Here is a 19,380-nt window from a genome sequence, read left to right as displayed (position 1 = left end):
GGACACTACCTCGTATCAGAGCTCAGATAGAACTGTCCTGCACCTTTGTTTATGACTACAAAATGAGCACGAGCGGCAGTTCTGCGAGGAATTCGCACCTCACCCAGGGGGGACGAACGACAATGATGACCATGCCTGTGAACCGAATAACATCACAGTGCAAAATAAAATTATCGCAAAAATACTGCCCGTGAATAAATTTACAACTCTGAAATTTTTGTCACTTCTTCCTTCAATGAATGGGTATTTTTTTTCTTGATTATTATGTTTTGCTCTGCAATACATGTTTATACAGATCGGTTCACAGACATGGGCATCATTGTCATTCGTCCCCCCTGGCTGAGGTGCGAATTCCTCGCAGAGCTGCCGCTCGTGCTCATTTTCTGGTCATAAACAAAGGTGCTGGACAGTTCTATCTGGGCTTCGATACAAGGTAGCTTACAATCCCAATACTTTTTTCCTGAATTGGAAACAACGTACAGCAGGAAAAGCCGTTGAGGATGCATTGCAATACATTAACATGTATGTAGCAGGAGTTTGAAGCAAAACTGCCAAGGGATATTTTAAAAATGTCGAGGAACAAGTCATTCGACGTCAGAGCAAGGTTTGGAGTAATTTATAGTGCTTCTAAAACTGAAAAGTACCTTTTAAAGAATAGCACGATAGGCAATCGACTTTTGTTTTCAGAATTAGCAAACATTGAATTTACTTGTCCCGAAAATTCAAACTGGTGTCTCCTTCTTCCAGATAGTAATTTATTTTTGAAATTCCAAAACAATTTCACAGCTGAATTTTGAGCGACTTTTAGTAACGGACTTCTGCTCCAACGATTTTTCTGAAATTCCTCTGGCATATTTATTATATCAATTAAAGCCGATACCAGAAATTTCAGTAAAAAATATCAGCAAAATTTTTTACTAGACGCGATTTTCTTTGAACATTAGGGTCCTTTTAAGCGCTAATTTCTCAAGAAATATTTACAATCAATGAAATCGGAATATTCCGTATTATTGCCGAATGGTATCTGTTGTTCTTTGCAAAGTTTCGCAGCCATTGCGTTAAAATCGAAAAAGTTATGACGGAAAATTTGTCACAGCTAAATGCTCTTGTATTAATTACGGAGCCACCTTAAAGCGCTCCTTTTCGCGGGCCAAACGGTAAAGTGTGGGCTGTAAATGGAATTTGAAAATTTTTTAGCTATTTACCAGGATTGCGTAAAAAATAACAATACTTTCATACAGTTACACAAATGCAGGTGGCATATAACTCGCTCGGGCTGAGAGTCAGCGAGTAGGTGACCGAATAGTTAAATTGTAAAAATGTGTATATATTCAGGATCCAACACAGATGATACCGGTATTTGTAATGTCTACCTTTGTTGTTAGTTTTTCTCCTTACCTACTTGAGCGTTTGTGATATGGCTCAGCCAAGCCCCCCGAAAAACACAAACCAGCAAGAGCACCAACCCAAGAAAACAACGACCTGCCATAATGAAGACCCGTTGAAAAATAACCGATCCCTGTCAGGCTTAAATTCAAAAAGTCCAAAATACATCCGGGATAGCAACAGTTTTGAAACATATGGACGTCTAATTTCTTATAGTTAATTGTCTTGTGTGTTTAAACTTTTTGACTCAAGGAGTGTGCAATTTGCCAGATTAAAATGGTTTTCACGGTTGGCGGTCGCCCCTTTTTAGAATATCGTCTTACGGTGTTATAAAATGAAATAGTAAGAATATCAATTTCTGCAAAAGCTTTCCGAAAGCTTTCTATTGCGTTTACACTTAGTTGTTTTCAAAACTTAAGAGGGATTTTTGACAGTTGATCGAGGTTGTTCCGGCTTCGCCGTTTTCGTCGCTTTTTTTAAACCGTGTTTCGGTCTCTATAGGTCCATGTACCCCTCTTTCCGAGTTGTGCCGATATTTTGTAGACTACGAGTAGTCCCTCGTTTTGCACCAATACCTTGTTTATTTACAGTGCATTGCGGGGAATAAGCTTCCATGAATAAGCTTGAGTGAGTATAATTTATTTAAGCAATAGACAAGTGGGTTATCACGCCGTGATATCTTAGTTATTTTATAAATATCGTAAATGAATTTCCTCCGCACTTAGCTGTCGCTATTAGTTATAGTTATAGATATACATAAAGTTATATCGAATAAAAATTTCACATGGAAAAGGTTGCTTTAGTGCAAGGTAATTGTCTATAAAGCTGCCCCAGTGGGTAACCCGACAATATACGCGTTATTATATGAAAAGAAAGTTAAGAAATAATATTTCACGCTAGAAATGTGACAGCGGTAAGCAGGTAGCTATAAAAAGATGAAAAACTTAAACACAAAGAGTTTTAAGTTTATCGATGAAAAGACATTCACCTGCTTAATGAAATTGATCCAATAATTGGAGCAATTCCAAGCTAAATTGACCAACGGAAAGTTGCCAAACAAACGAATGCCAAAAAATTGCCCGTCGCACTTAAGATCCGAACATCGTTGAAATGAATGATAGACTTTGTTTGGGAACAGGAAAATTCCACGGCTGAGATACTCCTGCAGGGTTTTTGGCATCACCGTGTTGAGAAACTTTCAAACGGTTTTGCCGTTATTTTAAAGTAAAGTGGAATCTCCATATAACAAAGGCTAAGGGACTGGCAAAATTTGGTTGCTGTAACCATGGTAACGAAGTCTCGCAATATCGAGGTTCTTTTTAATCCATTTTACTATACTGGGTAAAGAAAATGGTTCCAATCAGTGAAGAGTCGTCTGTAAAGTGTTCTTTAGACTTAACATAGTTAAAATTCCTATTTCCTACTACCTACTATAAACTCTGTGTGTAGTTCAGCCAAGCTTCCCAAAGGCAAACATCAGACTGAACAGCGCCGACACAGACAAACATTGCTGTAAAACATCTGTTCGCCAGCAAATTGCCGCTTAACGACGGCTGCAAATTTCTAGATGACCGTTCCAATCATGTAGAATTTTCGAAGCTTTCCTAATAAATTCCCTATGATTTTTGAGGTTTAATTTTCGCATTTAACTTCCCTGGTGTCATCGATATCTGAGTTACAAAGGATGAGTTCGCCTCAAACCTACCTTTCTTAATTGGACGGTATATTTTGGATAATAATGAAAACATTTGTCGGAAACCTTTATTAGTTAGTAAATGTTTAACCCTCATCTTTTTTTTTTAAATTCCTTCTAACCTGTATGGTAAACATCATCTTCTTCTACCTGTGAAAACTCCAGTTTCAACCAGTTCTGTGAGACAACCGTTGAATTTCCCGCCACGATTCAGACAATCAATACCGTCGCGGCTTAATTGACCAATAGGGTCAAAAGCCAGAGTTTACTACCATTAACTGACGTGATAGAACTTACTTTGACTCTGAAGATGACTACCGCATTGAAATGTCAGTCACTGTAAACAACAGTCCTATATCTTCAGGACTACGTTCATCCGGACTATAGTGCTCAACATACTTATGATCATGATAATTATAATAATATCGATAGTGCCAAAAACCAAAAGCCTAATGGCGCCATACAAACAGCATTAAATACGTAAAGGAAATAAACAAGCAAACGAAGAAACATAGAAAGCACAAAATGCAATCACGGAAAAAAATTATTGTTAATATTAAAGTACAAGTACTTTGCTTAAAGAGGTGCGTTTCGAGAAAGAGATTTAAAAAAGGTCTAGCGTTCTAGCTTGTTTGATATTATCTAATTAAGAGAGGTCCACATTATGGGGGAGAGACCTCTCTAATTCATATAACGTTCGATCACTTGAATGCTCCCTAGTGGAGATTTTTTTTTTTACCTAATGGTTCTACATAATTATGACGTTTACTTATAAACAAACTGGCTTTACGGAGCCACTTACGGCGATGTGCAACCTAATGGTTTGTCTCAAGCACTCATAAGATGTTCAACCGAGTAGCTCATAGCATTTGGGCTACCCAGCTAGCAAGCCATGATATATAGAAACAGAAACAACAAAACTACGATGATTTTAGTATACGTACTAGAATACGTGCGCAACGCGTCCTTATAGTAAAAATCAGGTGGATCAGCTTATTCAGCCACCGCTATTCAAACTTGGAAATGTTAATTATATCGCTACTCAAAAGTCTTTATCCTTGTTTCCCCATTTAAACCAAAGTTAAACACGTTTCTAAACATCAACTTTTAATTCAAAATACAGTCGACTCCCGATAACTCGAACCCTCGCTAACTCGAACCAAAATCGATTTCCCCTGGATTTCCGTTATACATTCACTGTTATTTTACCCTCGGTAACTCGAGCCCTCGATAACTCGAACTCCCGCTAACTGGAACCAATTTTCGTTTCCCCTCAGGTAATTTTCTATATAATTTTACCCTCGATAACTCGAACCATGTTTTGAGCCCTTAAAAGGTCGGGAAAAAAGCCGTCTACGGGCGTCCGAAACATTGAATTTTGGATTTCCCATTGACGTGTTGTAGGAGTATAGTTTACTAGTGGAGGCTGATGCTGATTGTCACAGGCTAACGTGAAGCACCTTTTCTTCTCAAAACAGTAAAACGCATGATCTATTTAGGCTATGTTTTGTTACGTTACGTTCTGTTTTATAATCTAGAAGTATCTTTTAATTTTCACTTGACATTTCTACAATTAAATGTGATTAAAATGTTCACTGTGCAGTAAAAACTGTTTTTTACCATACTCTCGGCTATTTTCTTCGAACTCTCGATAACTCGAACTCCCGATAACTCGAACCTTTTTTCGATTTCCCTTGAAGTTTCGAGTTATCCGGAGTCGACTATACTAAGTTTCTTATCAACACTGCTATTGATAGGCGTCGACTGTACGTTAGCCTAAAACGGTACTGAAATAAAAAAGGAACATCAATAAACACTAAAAACTTGAAGTTAATACTGACTTCAACTATATGCAGAAGTCAGCTTTTATCTACTGTTACTGAGGGGGTCGCATCTTCTCGACTGGTTTGACTATAATGGATTGCATTTTCAATAAGGTTACTAGAATGGGGCCGCACATATTGAAATTTTTGGGCTAAGAAAGTTCTTCATGATATTTACGGTTAGAAAACGTACCAGAATGTTTGTATTGTAGGTGAAAAGTAAAGAGATCTTCATTCAATTTAAAACTGGGTCAATTCATTTTAGGATGACTTATTTTCAAAGAGGATTGATAAGGATTGATACATAAATAGAGAGTGACTAAGTTGGGATCGAGAAAATTACGTTTGCCCAAAAAGTGACTAAGATGGGGTCTACAATTGGCCACAGAATAAACTATAATGGGGTAGGGGCTCTGAGAGGCCAGCGGCACAAACTGAAAATAAACCCGAGTACCCCTCGGGTTAAGTGTACCATGCGAGCTTCAATATATCTAAATACATTTTACTTGAGGTTAGTCTTCGTCTCTATAACACATATAATTATAAGTCGATAACTCAGTCAACCTGGCCATAAAAAAGGCGAAAACTTGCGAGGACTGTTGCTGGTGTTCTTTCTAATCATGTGTAACTTTAAAGCACAGAAAACTATAACCCTAGTTACTGGCATGTTATTAATAATCTTATGTTAAGTGACAATTTTTTCCTTGATGAAAGAAACCAGTTATCAAATATTAACTTCAACCCTTCTTTTCTTAACGAAACTGGTTAAGAAGAAGATCCTAAGATCCAAACATACAAGTTTTATGTACGATAAAGCACATGCGCGGTGTAGCCAGGTTCAGACACAAGTTCTCTTTAATCGGTTTAATTTCTTGTCACATCGTTAAAGCTGTGAATTCCCTGTACTTTTCTTGTCTTTCCTTTTTTATTTGCATGTTTGCCCAAGAAAGTTAACTAAGCAAAACGTTTTTCATAAAACAGCCAGAACCGTTGGCTCTATCATTCGGTTCCGTTATGTGAATCATACATGTGGCTACACACTCAAAAAGTGTCCTTCCGTGGCTATGTATAGTATATGCGGCGCCAAAGAGAATGGTTTTGGATCCTTCTGCTCTGACATCATATTTTAAGGGTCTCAAATAGAGTAAGGTTTTGTTTTCACTTGAGAACAGCGAATCAGTTAGGAAATAGGGTAGAAAAAAAATCAGATACTTTGGTCGGGGGGGTACTCCCTTATATAAGCTATAAAGGTATATGTCGCCCTATCGGGTAGGGTTTTTGCGCCGTTTTGGTCTTAAAACGGGTAAGGACTTTGCCCATTTTGGTCTGGAATCGGGTATGGTTTTTGAGGGAACTACGGGAGTGCAACTGAGAACGTTTTTATCGTTTCAATTCCAAATGAGTAAGAAAGAAAGAGAAATATGCGAATTTGAAATGGCTTTGAAGAATTTTTTGTTTGCACACTGATCTAAGTAATGATAACATAATTTCTGTCTAAATGCCAGGTCTGAAAACGGTGTCGATTTTAGAGGTCTAGTCTGAAAACGGGTGTGGAAAATTACATTTTTTGGTCTGAAATAGGGTCGGTATTTGGAAAACCGGGTAACACACCCCCACAAAGAATTCTCAGGAGTACCCCCCCCCCCCACCCCCTTTGGGATTTTGGTCTGAGATAGGATCAGGGTTTCAGGAAGCATGCCGAACTGTCAAGGAGTACCCCCTCCTAGCGAGTGCTCCGGACGGTGATCCAACATGTGCTTTGTTTGTCAAGAGTAGCTATAAAGGGTCGGAAAGCTTGTAAATTATTCTTGTAAAGGTTTTGTTGAAATGACCCTGAACAGTACTTGCCTCTATTATACAGGCTTGTTTTAACATTCCACATCACACCAAATAACAATTAATTCTGGTATTAACAAGTTTCTTTGTGTGTGTGATTACCCAAGTGATTATGCTGTACCATCACACTTGAATTTTCCCAGAGTGTGGTAGCCTTGCCCATCAAGCTTACCATTATCACCAAAGAAGAGCTCTTTTACTGGAAGCTTTGTCTTGTCAGTGAGAAGACCGCTGTCTTCACGCCATACGTTGTCATTAGCATCACAGTTACAGCCATAATTGGGGTTTGCACACGTGTTGTTCATCCCGCATGCGCACTTACCACTGCCAGGTGATGCTCCTTCACCGGCGAAAAATGTCTGATTGGTCGACGTACGACCAGGTGACATTGCCAAATTCAAAATGGCGGCAATACCCCTATCGTTTGTTTATTCCAGTGGAAAGATTAATTGCGGCTTAATATTAGTTGCAAATGCATATACGGATATTTTTAGAATAGCCTAGACTTTTTATTATCCTTTTTTACCTATTCCTATGGGATTCGTTTCCTGCGATGCTCGCGTTTTGGCCGGTTTCCTGGATTCAACTTTGGACTCTTCACGATCACGATTAAAGGACAACAATATTTTTGATGAAAGCCGGGTCACTAGAAAGAACGGCCTTTGTTCACAGTTCAATGCAGCGTATAAATAAGACACTATGGGTCCTTTGAAATTCCTTAGACACCTGGAAGTTATTTTATTATTTTTTTACCGAAAAGATAAAGCAAAATTATGTTTTCTCCAGCAAGACTTCCTAATTTACAATATAAAATAAATTTACAATACAAAAGAAGAGAACTTTGATTGCAAATATGTTAGTTGGAAAAAATAGTGATTATACTATATGATCTTTTTACTATATAGGTCAGAAAAGTGATGCGTGGTCAAAAGTGCTACAAAGGAGTAAAAACCCAGATCTTTCCATTAATAAATTTTATTGACACTGTCAGGGACATATACTTTGCTTGAGTACATATTTGTTCGTCAAAAATCTTGTTTGTGAAGCCGCACTTTGTTTGATTCAGGATCAATCAATCTTTTCTGAAGAGAAATGAACAATAAAGTATGTTAACATGTCACTACTTCAACACTGCCTTAGCCAACATTACTAAGAAGAAACTCAACTTCATATAAAAAAAAAACAAACTGAAAAATACTTCACTGTGAAACCACAACCGTGCCTTCAAATATATATCACATTAAATTCATGCAAAATGTAGACCTGATGAGAATTTTATAGGAAAAGAAACAAACGATAATTACAATGAAACTATAATGTTATAATATATAATTATGTATAATGAATGAGATCTGTATTTGAGTGTTCTCTCATAATTCTGACAGAAGATCAAAATTGGAAACTGCATATCCTAAACAACTGCATTCATCAACATGATCCAACTAAAATAAGACTCAAAGATTACTCTAAACTTTAAACTCCTGTAAGGTTAATTTGTGAGGATTATTTTTTTTTTCTTGGAAAGAACTTTTGAATACTTAATAGCATGTTAACTCTCTCATTCAATCATAACTTTGCGCCAAAAAAAATTAAGCCGAAAACGATGGACAGAAAAACAAAAGCATTCACAGGAATATTACCCTGTTCATCTCCTTCCAGGATCCAATTTTCAAGCAAAGAAGCACCCTCCACAGAAAGCCTTGTGTGCAACAATTTAGTACTAAAAAATTGTACACGGAGGAAATCATGTCCGAAAGTGCGGTTCCTAACGAAGTAACTCGTTGTGTGGATAATCCCAAGCCAAATTTATGAGCAAAATAATCTAAACTTCGATCTTTCAATTATAAAATTGCAAGCCTAAATGTACAGCAGCTGTGCACATTGTAAACAGAATTTTTTTTTCACAAATCAGAATGCTGCTGGACCTATCGAACTGTAGCTCCAAGACGGTCTAAGTGTTTTAATGAAAACACTCTTACATTTTCTCATTTGACAGTTCGCATAAAACTCAAATTTCTATGTGGTAACATACAAAGCTGTAATAACGTGCAACAACAATGAAATTTGCATCGATCGACAAAATCACGTTTCGAACTACGCACTTTAAAAAACTGCGGCAACCCGGCCGCTTTCGATCCACTAGCCACAAGACAATTTACACAGCAAGACAATCGCTAAGAATATTTCTTTACCTCCTTTATAATTTCTTTTTGTACCGAGTGACACGAGATTAAGTTGAACCAAGCGTAAGCGTATTTTTGTGCCTTAAACAGTGTAAACATGCGGAGATTAAGCATCTAAATATAGTTTTTCCTGCAACAAAGTACACGCTAAGTCATATTAACAAAACAAAGCCCAAAAATGTCTATCCCTCTACTTTTTTTTGTTGAATCCATGATAAGAAACTTCATATAAACAACAAAAACATTTTGGATAGCATTGTACTACGCTCTTCGATCAACAGTCGAATGTTATCGAATGTTAGATTCACAATCAAAGTCGAATTTTGACACAAAAACGGGATACACATTTAACAAAACTGTCGCTTCCGTGCAGCTCGGTACAAGCTAATTTATATACCAAAACAAAGCCCAATAATTTTTCTTCCACTACTTTATAATTTCTTTTTGTACCGAGTTGCACGGAACATGCAGTAAACAAAAAGAGCAAAAATTACCCACCTTTTCGGCATGTCTTCCACATGCAAACCAGCGATCTCAACGTCAATAACATTGAATCAGACCATGCCAATGCGATTTTTCGCCAGTTTCAGGACACTATATTCTCTTGAGAACACACTTACGTCAAAACTTTGACCAAAATAATTTTTTGATCTCTTACAGCACTTGGCAAGAAATTGCAACGCTGTCACTGCCAGAAACAGCTGCCATCGCTCCTTTCATCTCAACAACATTTCCCGGGCATTTTTCGCTCGGAGCCAATGACATTGCCCAAAATAGATCACGTGTCATTTTTAGTAGAGCATGCGCAGACATCTTTCGTCGGTGAAGTGATGCTCTTCCCCATTACGTCATTTTAGAATAATCACGTGACACCCACCATCCTTTTCCACTTCTCAGTAACTTTGAACCATAACACTCATACTTGATAAACTGCTCGCAGTGTGAGGAGACACTGGTAAGACTGGCCAGGTGAAACAGACTCGCTCCAGTGTAATGAATGTTGCGTGAGTAGCATCCTCTCCCTTTACATCCTTTCACATGTGTATTGCTCTCACTGTCGTGACTGATAACTGTCACGCCAACTCCATTCTTGCCAGTCGTGTCACAATATACTGTGAATGGCACCAGGCCTCCCTCGCCATCTGGATCAATGTCGTAATTTCCACTTGATGCTGTAGGGTCGCTGTTCTTTAAGTCACTGCATGATAAGGCTGCGGAAGAAGGTTCGAAGTTATTCATTTTATTTATTATTCTTGTGGTTAATCACTATTTCAGTGACTTTCTCGTGCTTATAATTTGTATAAGATGCTAGTATATCCCGAAACACCTCTAAAGGGTTTTTTCTAACACCGCGCTAGTTTGCGGGACATTTTCTTGAAGAACGAAAAGAATACAAGTGCTTGGTGTTAAAAGGTTACTCACGTGACATTTAATTACAATGAACATTTCACCGACAAAAACTTCAATGGAACAATTCCAGTTTCAATAGACTGGTTATAGATATATTTTAAAGTTACTGACAATGGCTGGGCAGCTATTTGGATTAGTTTATTAGGAATATTTAAGTATGACTTTTGATCATTTAAACATTTAATTAGTGAACATACTTGGGTTTCAGTAACACAGGACATAACAAAGTTGTCTACTGGAGTCGATCTTATGAATGGAGTTGGACGTCCTTCACAATGTTCAATTCTTTTGGCCAGGTTTTGACCCACATTGACAAAATGCTTATTAAATTGGTCAGCGATCTCAGCCTTATTAGTGTAAGCTCTATTGTTACATTTAATTTTCGAGATCCGCGCGGCCATGTAATATCGATCTTCTACACTATTTTACCTGGAGCCTTCTCACAGTTTTCTCCTCTGAAACCAAAAGTGCAAACACAGAGGTATTTCTTGCTCGTATATCCCGTAAAGCATGTTCCGTTGTTAAGACAAGGATTACTGACGCAAAGATTCTAATGGAAAATGTATATTTTTAAAATCACATTCAGACAGAATCCATCAGGTAATTTAATTTTAATTTTCACTGGACAAAAACCTTGTACCAGAATATTTAAAGGATATTGCATTCTTTTTTACATTTTTCAAGGGCTATAGATGTAACTAGTTAAGTGTAATAACACCAATGAAAATTTCCTATGGGGGCCCGAGAAATTAATGTCAAACTTAACAAAATAACGGCTTGCACACGAAATTTTTAGAATTTTAACTGTGCTTCACAATTCTTGTGAAATTTGACATTCATTTTTTCGGGTTCCCATAAGAAATTTTCTTTGGTGTTATTACAGATAACTAATTACATCTCTAAGGCCTGTTTCAAACGTCATGCTACTGCCGTGCTAAGCTGGCTCGACTCTAGCTCGACTGCAGCACGACACAAGCACGACTTGGTTTCAGACGTCGAATTTAATTCACACAATGACAGTCGAATGGAACGGCTGTTGCCGGAAAGAAAACACAAAAATGAAGAAACGGTTTAGCAAACTTTTAAATATATTCTAATGTATTTATAATTTATGAATTGAGTTCGGCACGGCGGTAGCACGACGTTTGAAACCAAGTCCGATCTACTGCCGTTAAATACGGCAAGGCCTTGCCGTGCTACACGGCAGTAGCACGACTTGGTTTCAAACGTCGCGCTACTGCCGTGCTAAAGTCGAATTTAATTCGATCAATTGAGTTCGGCACGGCAGTAGCACGACGTTTGAAACGGGCCTAACACTTGAAAAATTTTAAAAAGAATGCAATATTCTTTAAATTATTCTCGTACAAGGTTATTGTCCACTGAAACTTAAAATAACTCAATTTCCTGGTGCCAGTCCGTCTTAAAAATTATGTACCGTGCTTTGATCATAGGAAATAGAAAAAGGTATTATTTAGATATCTCGAACCTCTCAATATTTTCTTTATTTTTCAAGTGAGGTCGAAACATTTGGGATTTTTCTGGAATTGTCGATCTGTGGGAGAGAAGACATATATTTTCATGTCATAATTGTTGTAATAATAATGATAATAATAATAATTATTATATTTAATAATATTTTAAATCGGCTTTTTAAGTAGAGAGATTCACATCATTATGTATATTAGGATTGTATTAGTTTTCGCACCGACCTTTTTTTAATTATCAGTATAGCTTCTGAAGTGGTGTAGGTTACGTTATGCGCCCTATACTACTGATAATGTGGACAGCATTCCAAAGTTTTATACTGCGAGGTAATAATAATAATAACAAAACTTTATGGCTGTCACAATTACTGGTAGATCTAGAACCAGTAGTTTACATAGTGGGCCCAATGTAATGTTATCACTATCAGTATTGTCATCATCTATTGTTCTAGTCGATATCGTCGTCATCATCATTAACAGCAGCATCAGCAGCAACTCATCCTTGGTAACATCACCCGCCTGTTTAAAACCTTCATTTTCTTTATCGAGAAATAGCGAAACATACAATCGGCTGTCGTTGGTTTATCTACGTATGTTTTAAACCTAATTGTCATTGGTACCTCTGTGATGCCTCTATAACTCCAGCCCTGTCTTGGTTTAAGATGTTGTGGGTGCTGTATGTGATCCGAATCACTAAGCTCACACACAACTTTGTCGTTCACAGGCGGACCAATGTTTATTGACACGCATCTGCTTTCCATAACACATCTGTGATGACAAGGCGTGTATATTCCAATAGTAAGATTTAAAAACACGTGATCTGCCAAATAATGGCCATCGTCCGGTGGAAGGAACTTGAAGCGACGACAACCATCTGCAAAGAAATAGTAAGTGAATGGCATCAGGGTCTTGTAAGGATGTAGTAGGCATTAGACAATAAAAGAGAACCTCCGTGGAATAGCTGATACCGACTCGATGGGATACCAAGTGACAGGAGCAACTGTTCTCACATTCTTATTTTACCAAGTCAAAAGCGCTAATTGTAAAAGTCATTGTGAATATCCCCCCAGTCTTTGACGGTCGATAGAGTGCTGTGAAAGAACATGCTGATTTCAGAAAGGTCGGGGCTGCAAAGAGCATATCTAAACCTTGAGGAACTAAATGGAGCAGTGTCATTTGAATGGCAGGGAGGATTGTATGTCAAGTTCATCGATTTCCACAGTTTGATAGCGTGCACACAGAAAGCTTATGGAGTATTCTCCGGATATATCGCATACTTAAGCACATTGTCCGAGTGATTAAGTCCTCGCCGGCGAAGATTTTCCATCGAGACACCTCTGGAGAACGCTGTTTAAAATTCATGATGCGATAGTGTGCGACATGTGTTACCATGTGAGGAAAATGAATTATTTTCCCCGTAAGGGACAATTTAACAAGTCAAGGAATTTCACAAGTAATTATTATTACACTTATTATTAAAGATGGCATGGGTTAGCTGCATATTTGCCTGCAGTTATTCACTATCACACCCATTTTCTTTTGACCATAGTCTATACTTACACATGTACAAGGGTCAAATAGGGTGAACACGGGACCCATGAAACATTGGCTACCCTTCCTTAACAACACCAACCCCATTTAAATCCCAGAAAATCCTTTTTAACGACAGAGCACTGGATTCAAATTTACTCCAACCAAAAGAAGATTAACTAAATCTCACCTTCCAATATTTATAGAGCCAGTGTTGAAACCCGCCCTCCCAAGCTACACAACTTACTCCAATTCCCGCCCCCCTTCCATTCCTGACATTTTATGGGCCTTCCGCTCCCGAGCTTCGCGAGTTTCAACGATACACGTATTTCTAGTTTTTGATGAGTTGAAAGGGAGTGTATATTCCAAAAGTAAGATTCAAAACACTTTCTCTCCCAAATAATGACCATCGTGTGGTGTAACAAACTTTAGTCGTCGACAACCATCTACGAAACAATAACTAACATGTCAATACGACGTTCTTTTGATACCCTATAGGTCCAGACTTAACATTAAATTCCGCTTTGTTGTGTCTAGCATATCACAGTTCAATTTCGTTCCTAACTTGTTTCCGCAAACTTCCTAACTTGTTTCTTGTTTCCGCAACTACGACATTCTTGCTAAAACTCGTAGTGGAATGACGACGGTTACCACAGCCCTTTGAAACTTGCGACTGTCGGCAATGTACAAGGCATCCAAGTTTAGTCTCTAAATAATTTACAGTCATCTTTAATACTCGATCCTTCTAGTTATAAACAAAATGATAACATTTTGCAATAAAAGTCATTGTTGGATCCAAAAACATATGCTGATGGCGAAAAAAAAAAAGCTTTATCACCCGAATTCGTAGCAGCGATCGAAACAGAACGTTCATATAAACAAAGTTACTGAATTTCTTCCAGCCTTTCTTTTCGCGACTGCTTTTAAAGAGGTCTACTTAGAAAAAAAACGAAAAGAAAAAACACCGTGATGCATATGATCTTTCACTTGTTAAATCTGAACAACTCAAATATTCTAGGGTTTTTATTACAGATGTATTTTATATGTTCAAAGCAACATTTACCCAGATCGAGCGACAAGTACTCACCTTTGATTTTCTACCAAGATCAGGTTGATTTAAAACCTGGTTGATAAGACTGGTAAAAACTGGTTTTAAAACTGTAGAAACAAGTCTACCTTAAATTTGTCGAAGTCAATCAATAAACGCGATATTTGGGGTTTATCAAATGTATAACCAACTTCCTGCTACACCAGATAAATCTCTCCATCCTGTTAATTAACTGTTACATTCCGTTTGAGGACTAAAGTATAATATTATCCGGGCGCGTTTTCATGTAAACGTTTTTTGACAGGAATAGGGTGTAATTTGACAGGAATAAGGATCATCGTTTAAACTGCGTTTAGTTCATTTTTCTTGTCGACTACCTACTATTACTACCTTGATGTGCAATTGCGATGTAGTTCAGCAAGTACCCCAAACCAAAAATGCCAAAAAGAGAGCTAGCACAGACAAACGACAGGCTGACATACTGAAGGCCAAGAAAAAAATATTTCCGAGTTTATCAGATTTTGCAGGTCTTGGCGCGGATGTCATCGTTCGTCAGACTCCCTGATCGATCCCGCATAAAACGGAACGCCGACTGGGAAGAAAGAAAGTAGGAACCCTAAATTTATTCCGAATAAACAGGATAGGTTCCTATCCTCTTTTAGTATTAATCTGATGTTACTTTTCACAATGAAGGAATATTAATCTTTGAGTGACGTCATGCTGTGGTGAGAGTTATTGGTTGTTTTATTGTCTTATAAGGACCAATCAGTGAAGAGTTAGTCATAGCCGACACAGACAAACGTAGCCCACCATACTGGGGAGCGCTCCCTTAATTAGATTTTGCAGGGCTTGGTAGATACTGTTCATCAAACTCGTTCGGTCATATTTAACAGAATGGTATGGGGTCCACTCAGTGGAGAATAAGCACTGAGGATAGGATCCTAACCCCTTTTGGTATAAGTTTGATGTTTTTCCAGTGAAGAAATATTAATAACTGATTGATGTCATGTTGTGGCGAAGGGTATTTCGCCTGAAGCTGAATGAGGAAGAACTGCTGCTGTTTTGTTGACTTTAGGACCAATTTAAGACAATAGTGGATGGGTCTGGTGTTCAAGCAAAGTCGGCAATTAGAAAAACACCGAAAACGATAATAATTTAGAAAGATAGACACAGTTCATCAAACTCATTCGGTCATATTTAACAGAATGGTATGGGGTACACTCAGTAGAGAATAAGCACTGAGGATAGGATCCTAACCCCTTTTTGGTATAAGTTTGATGTTTTTCCAGTGAAGAAATATTAATAACTGATTGACGTCATGGTGTGACGAAGGGTATTTCGCCTGCAGCTGAATGAGGAAGAATTGCTGCTGTTTTGTTGACTTAGGACCAATTTAAGATAATTGTGGATGGGTCTGGTGTTCAAGCGAAGTCGGCAATTAGAAAAACACCGAAAACGATAATAATTCAGAAAGACTATTGAGGTGTCTTCGATATTTGGCTGTAAAAGATGAGGTCGTCTCAAAACCTACCTTTCTTAATTAAACAGTATATTTTGCATTAATAATTAAATGAAAAAAATTGTCTGGAAACCTTTATTAATTGTTGCTCAGCATAATTCGTAAATGCTTAACCCTCATCTTTTTTTTTTAATTTCTTCTAACCTGCATGGTAAACATCATCTTCTTCTTCCTGTGAAAACTCCAGTTTCGACCAGTTCTGTGAGACAACCGATGAATTTCCCGCCACGATTCTATCCATACGCAATGAAAGGTGTGCACTACTCAGTTTTTAATTGAACCATGCTAACCCGCGAGCTTATGTTTTCAAGATGCTGGTAAAGTTTTCAATTCTCTGCCTCAAGGCAGAGAAGGTCTGCAGTTTTAATAATGAGACGCAGAGTCAAGGGTATTTAGTTGAATTGTTTGATTAGACGTTTATTAGAAAGAGCTCACACTTGTTATAAAGACCTTAAGATTCGAGGACGAGGTCAACTACGATGACGCTCGCCTCTTCTAAAAAATGGACACCCCAGCAGGAAAGCTTCATTGTACTTTTTTTCATCAGGAGTTAGCACGCTCATGTTTATTGAAAGAGGTTAAGCCCCTCTCCCGATCGCAAATTGATAAAACTTCCAACTTTTGATAACTTGTAACCACCCGCTACGACATTCTCGCTAAAACTCGTAGTAGAATAACGGCGGCTTTCACGTTTTCTCTCGACAAAGTGGCTCTGGTTCGGCCGGGCACATTACATGATATTGATAAAATCTCGTTCTCTTAGTCATCTTTGTCTTAGCATCTAAAGGTCTCTAATTGTATGCAGCTGAATCCAGGCTCTTATCTCATCTATAACCAGTTACAAAAATGTCGACACACTTCGACGAAAATCCGGTCTTTTTCACTTAGTTTTCCTTTTTGTTACACAACGGATCAACAACCACACCAGTAGTTCAATGACCACACATTAGTTCATTAAGCGTAAACTACATGCAGCTGCGGGAAAAATAGCCAGAAATACTTTAGTTATTTTTTAATAAGAATGCGTAGCGTTAAGTAAGTGGTAAATACTCATTAAACTATGGTACGAGAACTAAATAGATAAATAGCTATGTTACACTGTTATTTTTTTAAAGTTCTAGTGAGCTCACTAATTATAGACGGGAACATGGACTGATGTTAATTTAAAAATTTTAGTCTGCTCAGAAGGTCTGTCATTCTCATTAAGGGCATAGTGAACAGACCTGGAAAGAGAGTCAGCGCCGAAAAGGGAAAGCAAACTCGGTCCGGAGAAAACTTCAACTAAATAACCCGACAAAGTGCGGGTTGATAAAGCAGAAAAAAATAAACAGTTAACGCTGGATGAAACCTTGTTTTTTACAACCGTGGTATCTGTTGTTTTCACTTAACTGATTTAGTGAATCATAACCTGAAATATTGCTGTGCTTTCCACACGCATGAGTATAATGATAAAAACACTTGAAACTATGGACTTTGACTCTCCGTGTTGCCTGTCATGATACGTTCAAATCTGAAAAAAGAGTGTTTGGCCAAGTCTGTTTGGCAGTTTATTTATTTATTTATATCATATATATATTAAGTCGCTGCTAATGACACGTGTGTGAGTTATAACACTTACCCTCTTCCTCCCCTCCGTTCAAAGTTGTTCCTCCAAGCATTAGACATGGTAGTGTATTGCCAGCAACTTTGCTAAGAGGGGAGGGGGGGAAGGGGTATCTTAAGCGCAAGATCATGCAAAGGCCACTTAAACCCAAATAAGTGATAGAGTCTCAAATATTTTTAATTTTGCAACTGGTTGTAGCTACCTCAACCTCGTCCACAGGGCGCTTTTCCCTGGCTTTGGAGGTGGGGACGAGGTTGCAGCTACCTACGAATGATGCAAGGTAGAAAGGATCTCACAACCTACTAAAAGCCTCTGTACAGAAAGTAAAACCATGTGTCATCAGTGCTACTGGAAACTAAACTTAAAATGGGGCTGAGGTCTAACTAAGCTACAGACTCTTCCCCAAGGTCTTCTCGTTTTACAATATGGTAGCAGTAGGAGAGACTGGGTTCGAGGATTATCCCAGTGACCTCGTTCCCAGGGTCCCACTTCTTTTCGCCCCCTTTGGACCTTTCGATTCATGGGACGGGAAGATGACTCCGATTAGTAATCTGCTGCACGCCAGGGAAAAACCTCTCCTGTACCAAGGGTATCTATAGTGTAAATTCGCTGCTTATTATGCATGCAGAAATGCAGAGATAAAACCAAGCTTAACGTAAATACGCTATCAAGCCCGACCGGGGCGGGGGCAATAATATCAGTTCCCCATGAAAACTAGAATAAAAAGTGGAAAAGCTCAAGTACAAGACGTTTTAGGTCAGGCAGCCGAGGATCACAATCAAATCCGAAACTTCTGGTTGGTAAATAAACCATCCCGGATCAGTTTATTCCGTCACGATTTGCAGAAAATAAATGATTGTGCACTATCGGGGGCTTTCATCAAAAACTGCAGCACAGTATTTATTTATCTTTGATGTTTTCGAACTTTCATAACCCGTCTCCTGTACTATTTGATTTGAAATCTATGATTACTGACAAAGAACTTTCAAAGAATCAGTTTCATTAATGTAATTTAAGGGAGAACGCTTTATCTGGCATCACTGTAAGGAAGTAACGTCTATGCTAAGCCATAGCATTTCAATTTCCCCAGAGTGTGGTAACCATCTTCGTTACTATCTCCAGTTTCACCAAACCTTAGCTGTTTTACTGGAAGCTTTGTCTTGTCAGTCAGAAGACCGCTGTCGTTTCGCCATACTTGGTCATTAGCATCACAGTTACAGCCATAATTGGGGTCTGCACATGAGTGGGTCATCCCGCATGCGCACTTGTAATTGACAGATGCTCCACCCCAGTACATCATCTTAGAAGAATCACGTGACACCCACCAATCCCATACTTGGTCCCTATGCATCTTTGAGTGTAAACACTCGTTCATGATAAACTGTTCACAGCGCAGGGAGACTGCGGTGAGACTGGCCAGCTGAGAGAGACTCGCTCCAGTGTAATGAATGTCACGTGAGTAACTGCCTGGGTTCTCATATCCTTTCACTCGTGTTTTGTTCTCACTGTCGTGACTGATAACTGTCACGCCAACGCCATTCATGTCAGTCATGTTGCAATAAACAGTAAAAGGAGCTAACATTCCCTCTTCATCTGGATCAATGACATAATGTCCACTTTTTGCAATGGGATGAATTTTCTTCAAGTCACTGCATGACCTAGGAACTGTGATGAAAGTAAAACTAGCAGTTATAAATTGTTTTTTCAGTCTCAAGTCTGTAGAAAAAAGTAAGCAAGCTAATAAAACAGCTTTGCCAATGTAAGTATGACAGGAAAACCTGACACCGCATTAGCCTGCGCCGGACCGGATATAGTCCGCCTCCCGACCTGAACACCGAGGCGGGAAGATAGACGTCAACGTTCCC

The 19,380-nt window shown here is 38.4% G+C and overlaps 1 protein-coding gene across 1 annotated transcript; it reads right to left on the bottom strand.

Moving 5' to 3' along the window:
• Window positions 1–18,572: 18,572 nt before the first annotated feature.
• On the bottom strand, window positions 18,573–19,172 carry LOC140926658 (contactin-associated protein-like 2). The gene has a single exon (XM_073376377.1). The coding sequence runs from the start codon at window positions 19,095–19,097 to the stop codon at window positions 18,573–18,575; it is 525 nt and encodes a 174-aa protein (XP_073232478.1). The 5' UTR covers window positions 19,098–19,172.
• Between the last annotated feature and the right edge of the window lie 208 nt (window positions 19,173–19,380).

The sequence above is a fragment of the Porites lutea genome, chromosome 2, assembly GCF_958299795.1.
Source record: "Porites lutea chromosome 2, jaPorLute2.1, whole genome shotgun sequence".
Taxonomy (NCBI): domain Eukaryota; kingdom Metazoa; phylum Cnidaria; class Anthozoa; order Scleractinia; family Poritidae; genus Porites; species Porites lutea.
Note: the sequence above shows the minus strand (reverse complement) of the source record. Positions and strands in the feature narration are given on the sequence as shown.